Here is a 9,336-nt window from a genome sequence, read left to right on the forward strand (position 1 = left end):
ATTTAGTTTCAAGAGACAGAAGTAGGTTTGCAACGACTTCTGGGAGAATGGGACGACAACCCCTGCCCCTCCCCGCTCGAGGGGTTATCCCTGCGCGAGGTTGCATTGTGTTGCCGTGTTGCTCGAGTCTGTGTACTTGCACTGGTCATATGCACAGGGAACTTTTTAAGATTCCCATTTGGGAATTAAATGGGAAATTTCCCCATTATTGGGAAATATTTGGGACATGAAATTCCTTTTTTGGGATACTTTTGGGAAGTTGTCGACCCTTAGGATCCGCCAACTGGGATTTTCTTGGAAAACAAGTTTTACTGTGTTTGGTATCCCAACCTAGGGAAAATGTTGTGACTGTACAACAATTTATTCCCAACATTGTGAATAATATGGGAATTTATCCCCAAGTAATCCCCAAACTTGTGAATAACATCGGAATATTTTCCATGTAATTCCCAATTTTGTGAATAACATGGGTACATTTTCCCAAGTAATTCCCAAGTTTGTGAATAACTTGGGAACATTTCTCCAAGTATTTCCCAAAGTTGTGAATAATATGGGAACATTTTTCCATGTAATCCCCAATGTTGTGAATAACATGGGAACATATCCCCAAGTTATTCCCAAATTTGTGAATAACTTGGGAACATTTCCCCAAGGAATTCCCAAATGTGTGAATAACATGGGAACATTTCCCCATGTAATCCCCAAAATTGTGAATAACATGGGAACATTTACCCAAGTTGTTCCCAAGTTTGTGAATAACTTGGGAATATTTTCCATGTAATTCCCAAGGTTGTGAATAACAAGGGAACATTTTCCCAAGTAATTCCCAACGTTGTGAATAACATGGGAACATTTCCCCAAGGAATTCCTAAATTTGTGAATAACATGGGAACATTTACCCAAGTTGTTCCCAAGTTTGTGAATAACTTGGGAATATTTTCCATGTAATTCCCAAGGTTGTGAATAACAAGGGAACATTTTCCCAAGTAATTCCCAACGTTGTGAATAACATGGGAACATTTCCCCAAGGAATTCCTAAATTTGTGAATAACTTGGGAACATTTCCCCAAGTAAGTCCCAAATTTGTGAATAACTTGGGAATACTTCCCAAAGTAATTCCCAAAGTTGTGAATAATATGGGAACACTTCCCGAAGTAAATCCTGAAGTTGTGAACAACATGGAAACATTTCCCCATCTAATTCCCAACAATGTAAATAACATGGGAAATTTCCCCATGCAATTCCCTAGTTGTTAAAGATATGGGAATATTCATCATACTGTTCCCATTGTTGTGAGTAATATGAGAGCATCCCCCAAGAAATTTCCCAATTTTTTCTAATAATATGGGAATTTGTCCCCATATTACCCTCAAGCTGGTGAAAATAATAGAAATATTTGCCTTAATTTATTCCCAGTAAAATCTTTTTCACAGTTTATTCCCTCTCAGAAATGGTAAAAATGATGTGGTCAAAGCAATAAATCATTACTAAAAATATTAAGGACAGCTATTTTTCAAAAAACTTTATTACTTGAGTTTCGAGATTTCCATGACTTACAGCCTTTTTCCAGCACTTTCCAGTCCATGAAAATGTCAAAAATAAAATTTCTTGACTTTCCAGGATTTTTACCTACATGTAGGACCCATACCAAAGTTGTGAATGCTATGAGAATATTCTGAAGTTAGTCCCAAAATTTCCAATATGATCTGACTCACACTACAAGCTCACCAAAAAGCACTGTGACTTTTAGAAACATCCATTAATACTGCATATTAAACTGTCTAATCAGATGTTTTTTGTTCTGACTTTTTGAGCAATGCACTTGCACACAGCATGGTAACTTTTACGACCACTACACGACTGCCTTTATGCATGAGTACATATTCAAATAAATGTGTACATGTCGAAAACATTGAGATAATGCACTTATTTAACTCTGAATTGCTTTTATCCAGGTTGAGGCGCTATCCCAGCAGCCTTCAGCAATTGAGATCATTGATCCCCAGGCCACAGTGTTTCTTGCACCTCTGCCACGAATTTCTCTTACATACACATTACCATTAGGAAATCTCAAACTTGGGATATAGAAGTAGACATCCACTGTCTTGTTAATAAAATCAACACTTTGAATGTGTCCATGCCAGATGTCTTGATTGGATTCCCCCTGAATAAGTATCATGTCACCTACCTCAGGATATACAGGCACAATTAATGGATATGGAAGTTGCTTGAAATGTCGCATGTAATCAACTACTGTCAACAAATTGTTATCATTTGGATAGAGAATTACTTTCCTGCAAATGTCTTCAACCAAAAAGACCGTGGAGTTGGAAAGAGGTTGGCATTTAACTTTAACAAAACCACTCCAAAAGTTTCTGTCAACTTCACCATTATCTCTTATTTGTAATGGATAACACATTCCTTGGCCTAATAAACTACAAAAGTCACCTTCACTTCGGACAGACAGAAATTCTTGCAGCTGGATGACAGTTTCCTGCCCATTGACTAATGCAATCACATATTCTCCAGAGGCAAAGGCAGTTCCATCAAAACCAGTGTCTTGTTTAAAGCATCTCTTGGTAGAAAATGCAGCCACTGGAACTTCCAAAGGAGAAATTCTCAATAGCTCAGCAATTTTGTGACAGTCGTCACCCTCAATAGGCTTGATATTTGACATTGAACCTACCAGAAAGGCTTTTCTTGGTGCAGGCGCCATTTGTGAAAGTACCTTAGCTGTATCATTAGAGCAAGCTATTCCCTGAAAGGAGATAAGTAGAATAGCATTCACCATGTGAATCCATTGAGCCAAGTGTGCCATTTAAGAAAGACATGAGAGTGACACAATATTTTTAACAATTAGACTACAATCTCAAACTTTCTATGAGGGACTAGTCTATGAGGGACTAGTCAACAAGGTGCTGCCAAGTTGATTATCATTCATAGAAACCAGGATTGCAAAGGATTGCAGTCAAAAACCTACCATGTTACGGTTTTTTTTTTCTATGCCAAAAATAAAGATTAATTTGTAATGTGTAGATACATACTTCATAGACTGTTTTTTTTTTAACTGCAGTGTACATTTAATTGTAATAGTTGTAATTGTTCAAGCAAATTTAGAAAAAGAGCAATAGGCACTAGCAATAATATAGCAATAGCAATAATATTATACATGTTTTATCTGGGAATAGAAAACCCTAATGAGAGAACCAGTCAGACTCAGATTCAGGGACTTCCAACAGAACACAGCCGAGTGTCTACTAAATCCCATTACAAGTACATGTAGTTCACTGCATAGTCTAGTGTCACTCTATTTGTTTTTACGTCTGCTGTGACTCTCTTCATAAAAGTCAAAGCATTGCACTACACAATGGCCTCAGAGAAAACTCAAGAAATTTCAGTGACATCTATTATTAAAAACATCCAAGTACAGTTTTATAACCATACTAACCACCAATACAATTCCACTAAAGCTAATATAACTAATATTTGATATTCTCAGTCTTTGTTTGGCTCACCAGTGAAACATCATGCCTTCCTGGGCTAGTTTCCTTTTTCATCTCCACTGATTTCAAGTATTCTCTTATTGCCTCAACATGGGCAAATGTAGTTTCAATTCCTTTTCCATTGTGTGACTTCTTTACATACTCCTTCACAGCTCTTTCAAAGACAGCACACCAAATGTTATCTGGAGCAGAAAAGTTTAAGATGTCTTCATGAATATGAATTAAGTTGTGCATAGAAATCGTGCACATTGCCAAACCTTGTACTTCTTCGACAAGTATATTTAGTCGCCATGCCAAGTTTCGGTGCAACTTAATCATATCCTGAGTCCATCCATTTCTTCCAACATGAAAGTGCAGTTCTGTTAACCTTGACACAAGGGACAGTATTTCATATTCCCTGTCACTGGTAACTTGACTCTCCATGATACATTCTGCCATTGGAAAAGAGTATTTCTGGAAACTTTCAGCTTTCCAATAACCAATACCTTTGCAGTCTTTTCCAATTTGTCTTGGGAGCCTTCCATCCTTGAATTCACCAGTCCAAGGAAAGTTTTCAATTTGTTTGTCAAGCTTGGCTTTGTCCAGCATTTCTAGATCCAAAGCTCTAACAACTTGATTCTTGACAACATTGAGGGGAACAGTGTGATACACATCATAAACAAGATGATTCAAAATGTCAAATCCATAGAGAGGATAAAGGTATTTATGAAAAATAGAGAGCCCAGTAAAACCTCTCTCTGAAGACATTTTTTTTCTAACACTTGACCTGCTTTCATGTTCAATGTCAAAAATATTTACAAGTTCTGATTCAATGGTCCTCTGTCCCCATGGATGTCTATAATGGAAGCGATTTTGGCCATAATAATAGTGTGTATTTGAACTATTCTCAAGATGCTGGCCTACCATCTTGCACCTACGACATCCACACTTCCCTTGGTTCAAAAACTTCCCTGTTTCGCATTGTCCAGGGTGGTCAGCTGTCCAGCACAATAATAGCAATCGCACAGTTTCTAAGGGAGAAGGTTCATAGCCAGCAATTGTGATTCCTGTGGGGTCGTCCACTTGAAAACCTTGAATAAAACCATTGCACAAATCATTCATAAAAGGCTGCAAGAAAGGATCCAGTGACTCGGGTAGATTTGGAACTTCAAAGCATGGCACAAATCCTACAACATACACTTCATCCACATGATTTCTTTCACTCTTTTTCATATTGGCAATGGTAACTTCAAAAGACCCTGATCCTCTATAACTTGTGCCAAATGGCTGCCAGCCATCAAAGTGCCCTATGAGTGCCAAGTTTAACGGAGAACCTTTGGCCATCTTAATACAATGTGCAAAGTTTTCAAAGCAAACAGGACATTCAACAAGTTTAAAGACCCCTTCTCCGGCATCACGATCTGCTGCGTTTATCAAGTGGTCTGCAGATATAGGAATGTCACAGTGTGAACAGCGAGTTGGCAAAGCCCAAACACTTTCTGGGTTCCAAAACCACTGGAGCTCTGACCACCGCCTTCCATCCCAGATCTCTTTCTTTAAATGCCAGCCTTCCATATTCTCTAGCCAGTGTTCTTTTTCATACCAATGTGCCAACATTTTTGTACACATAGTTTTACTTCTAAACCAGTTCTTCACTTTATTTTCCAGACCCAAGTACATGTATTTTATGTAGCCTTCATTACCACAGTGAGGACACCTGTCGTCTTTGTTTTCCATGACACTGTACTTCCCATCATAAACAAACTTCTTGGTGGTCTTTCCATCCCTTGTGAATTCTTTTTCCTCACGACAGAAACAAATGAAGTACTGTTTAGCATCTTCATAGCCCTCTTCTTTCAAAAGCAACTGTACATCATTCCAACTCTTCGGCCATAAAGTACTCAAAATGTCACCATCCACATCTTCACCTAAAGATGTAAATAACAATGTCTTTCCATATTCTAAGACATCTTCAAACGTACTCACTGATACTCCACTTCTATGCTTTATTCTCAGTGCCTCAAGAACCGCCTTGACTACTAACTTCTTCATGGGATTCTGGGTGGAGTTTGCTTCATCGTCGTCAATCCTATCACTTTGTTGCAGGTCTCGTCTCGGTTCAGGATTACAACCAGTTCCAAATTCGTCTTCCACTGGTTGGTCAAATTCTCCAACATCTTCAAAGGATATATCACCTGAAATGTGCGAATCATTGTCTGAGTCACTGTTAAAAACACTAGCAGAATTGGTAGCTGCCAAGTGACACGTTTCTTTCCAGTGTCGAAGTTCCGTTTTTCTGTCAGTTGCCCTTCCATTGCACGCAAAGCAAGGACAGTGTACATGTCTGTATATTTTTTCATTGCAATCGCAACCAGAAATTTCATCTCTGGACCAAGGTAAATTCACTCCCTCTGTAAAATGACTGCTCATAAAGAAACAACGGAATAAATTTTGGAAGTTTAATTTCCTCGAGCCGCCGAAGGAGCCGCCATATTTGTTTTTAAGTACATACGCCAGCAACTTAGTGGCCCAGCGGGATTCCATGACAAATCCAATTTTAACCAATAAGATCCAAGCGTCGAAAGAAGATAGCGACGTCAGAGAAAAGGCGGGAAAACAATCCAATAAGAAATGCCGTAATATTATTCGATGTAAGCTAGTTTTGGCGCGTTTCGTTTTCGGCCTGTTTCGCTGCCATTTTGACTTTGCTGTGGATAGATGTGTTTGCATCATCATGGCAGCTGAAGAAAGCGTTTCAGCAACTGAGGTCTCCAACAAGGAAGAGTCCTCATTGACCTTACTACAGAAGTTAGAAACCACATTTGGCGAAGAAATCAAAACAGCTTTTGAAAGTAAGTGTTCCACGTAGCGTGCACTCGGACTTTTGATGTAAGCTTTACGTTTGCGAAGCTTTTAGTACTTGAACTGACATTAATTGAAACATCCTAAACTTTAACTTTTGCTACTTAGAGGAGGAAATAATCGACGATTTCTCAATTAAAGACTTAGCTCAGAGAGAACCAGATGCGCCGATATTTACTAGATTGGGTCTGACGTATGGTAAAGCGGTGAAATTTAGAAAAGAATTTGGAGAACGTTTGGAGTCCGTACAGTCAAGACCATTGTCTCCGCCGGTCAAACCAACAATGGCAGCCATTGCCAGCTTTAAACCAGAAACGAGACGACTGTATTTATCAAAGTAAGACATGTTTCTCTTGAGTTTATCGTTGGCCTGAACTTGAACTGGTATCATATATAACCTTTTCAACAAACATTCCTAGTTAGTTTCGCACAGGCGCATATTCCCTTCCCCTCTTCACAGCACAGTTATTTGGCACTCATCATTAGTAACACCTCAGTAAGTACAATCCCAATGAAACTTTACTTTACCTCCCCAGTATCTTGCTTGTGTGAGTGCTGTAATTTAGAAAGAAATCTAACAAATCCTTCTGTTTCACTCTACCTACATAAACAGTGATATGTAAAAACAGTTATAATCCATCAAATATTTTTGCTCGTGCGCAATTGGTCTAAACTTGTCACGTGACTGAATACTCCCCGGGAATATCCGAGAATATTCCCCAGTTTTCAAAATTGCATGCGTTGCGTAAAAGATTTGAAAGATAATAAACACAATAGCCTCCATTTGAGGCAAAAATATGCTCGGATATTTGTCCTTGGACATTATCTGTTCCTCGATGCTCAAGCTCTCGGAAAACTGTTCCCTTCTCGGAACAGATATTGTCTGCGAACAAATATCTGAGCATATTTTTGCGCCAAATGGAGGCTATTGTTGATTCAATCTTGATATAAAAATTTCTTGCAGAAGAAAGAAGGTTGGGGTTCTGGCAACTGAAAAGTGGGGGCCAGAATTTCCCAAGTTCAACTCTCCACAAATGAAGGCAGAACTAAATGAGTTCTCAGCAAAAATAGCACCACTTTGCAGTATCCCAGAGGTTGGATTCAATGAGGAGGGAATAGCAAAGCACATCCAAGATTTCTGTAATGAGCAGAGACGTTATCTCAAGTTGAAACGCTTTAAGGTACATAAATTACCCTTATTATTATTGATATTTCACTACACTGCACTGTTGAATGATTGGTATGTATGTGGGAGTGTCAGACATTTTATAGACAGACTAAATTGTTTGTTGTGACTAATTTTGTGATTTCTTGTATAAGATTGCAACTTCAGAGCTCTGCTAAGAACAATTGCCTTAATGTTTAATATGAATATACATTTTTTTTTATTTGAAACTCTTTAGTCTGCTAGTTCTGAAGACAATGAAGTAGATCTAAATGACCAGCCTAAAAAGAAAAAGATTCATCGAAAGGTATGTGCTCATTAAATTTTTGTTGCGAAATTCTAATCACATATCTGTAACCTTGTTTACAAAAAGAGGACTGGAGGCACTAAGGTCATCGACGAACTTGTGTACTTACTTTCCTTGGAAAAATAGAGTAACCAATGATTGGTTGCACTAATTTGGTTATTGGGAAACTACCATCTAAACTTATCTGTGACAATTTTTGTTCAATTTTCAATAGTTATATTATGGCAGTGATTAATTTTAATGATGAAATTCTTTTTAGTCTGCCAGCTGTGAATCAGAGGGCCAGCCCACAAAGATAAAGACCAAGCCAAAGGTAACACTAATGCCAAATTAAATTTGATAGAAATCATCATTTTGCCTCCACCTACATTAATTTGCCTATGGGTGGAAATTTTTTTCGACCAACTTTAAGGTGCTTTTTTACTAGGTGGTTTAACTAACCTGATATGGAAAAAGCAGTGGCTAATGGGTAGTGCAATGGTCTCTGAATCAACCAGCCTGGGTCAATGTGTTGTTTTCTTAGGCAAGACACTCAACTCCCAGTCTCTTCCTTCACCTTGGTGCTTACATGAGTGAAAACAATTCACTGCTAGGGGCAACCCTGCAATGCCCCATCCAGCGTGGAGAAGAGATACTCTTAGTTGCTAAATACTACAGAGACCTGGATAAGCTTAAGTGCTATGAGACTTGGCATAATGCAGATTTTACCTTAACATGTATGTATCTGACACATGTAAACTTGCATGTGGAAGTCACAGGCTTGGCTTGAGTAGTCTTGTCATTAAGGTATTTACCCGTTACACCTGTTATGCTAAGCTGAGTATGCTTTATTTTCCCTTGATGCTATGGGTGTGGAGAATAAGGGTACAGGTGACTCAAACGTTAATGTTGTTTGTTGTTTCTGCAGGTGGATGAAAATAAAGATAATGACAGAGATGATTTTGATGATACACAATCAACACTTTCACTAGACACTACTGAAAGTGATAAGGAATCCTCAGGTGATGATAACGTGTGTAGCTCCCAGATGCCAAAAGAGGTTTCTTCAGGGCTGAGACTTCCTGCTCTATGTACATATAATCTAAAGGCTTGTCAGGTGATCTTCAAAGCAGTTTTTGGCCAAGCACAAGTTAACAGGGAGGATGTTGTGAAAGTCCTCAAAAAGAAGTTTATTGTAAAGCAAGACAGACTTACATCATTAACAATGACCCAGCTGATGGAGGTATTAGCTAAGAAACTTGTAAACCAGAAATACTGTTCCATCAAGGATGGGCCAGAGACAAACATTACAAACCTGAGAATGGATGACATCACAGTGCACAAAGAAATTGCTCTCTAGGGTATTTCTTGTTAGAAAAAATGCAAGTCTTGAGAATTATGTTGTGCCACGAAGAGAATTGTTTGGTTGAGTTACTTAGTTCGTATTCAAATATCCATCGACTATCTAGATACATCTTTATTGTTGAATGTGAGAGTTATACTGTGCAAGCATGATTTTACTGAAAATTGAAGACATCAAA

At 38.4% G+C, this 9,336-nt stretch overlaps 2 protein-coding genes across 2 annotated transcripts; one reads left to right on the plus strand and one right to left on the minus strand.

Annotated features, from left to right (window-relative positions):
- Positions 1-1,874: 1,874 nt before the first annotated feature.
- LOC138052870 (uncharacterized) lies at positions 1,875-5,921 on the minus strand. Its single transcript, XM_068899462.1, has 2 exons — positions 3,516-5,921; positions 1,875-2,758 (listed from the first exon to the last, which is right to left on the minus strand). Exons 1-2 carry the CDS (start codon positions 5,910-5,912, stop codon positions 1,931-1,933), a joined length of 3,225 nt encoding a protein of 1,074 aa, XP_068755563.1. The 5' UTR covers positions 5,913-5,921; the 3' UTR covers positions 1,875-1,930.
- Positions 5,922-6,889: 968 nt separating this feature from the next.
- LOC138013962 (uncharacterized) lies at positions 6,890-9,155 on the plus strand. Its single transcript, XM_068860995.1, has 4 exons — positions 6,890-7,525; positions 7,748-7,816; positions 8,076-8,129; positions 8,724-9,155. Exons 1-4 carry the CDS (start codon positions 7,379-7,381, stop codon positions 9,153-9,155), a joined length of 702 nt encoding a protein of 233 aa, XP_068717096.1. The 5' UTR covers positions 6,890-7,378.
- Positions 9,156-9,336: the final 181 nt, after the last annotated feature.

This window comes from Montipora capricornis, chromosome 1, assembly GCF_036669925.1.
Source record: "Montipora capricornis isolate CH-2021 chromosome 1, ASM3666992v2, whole genome shotgun sequence".
NCBI classification, from domain to species: Eukaryota; Metazoa; Cnidaria; class Anthozoa; order Scleractinia; family Acroporidae; genus Montipora; species Montipora capricornis.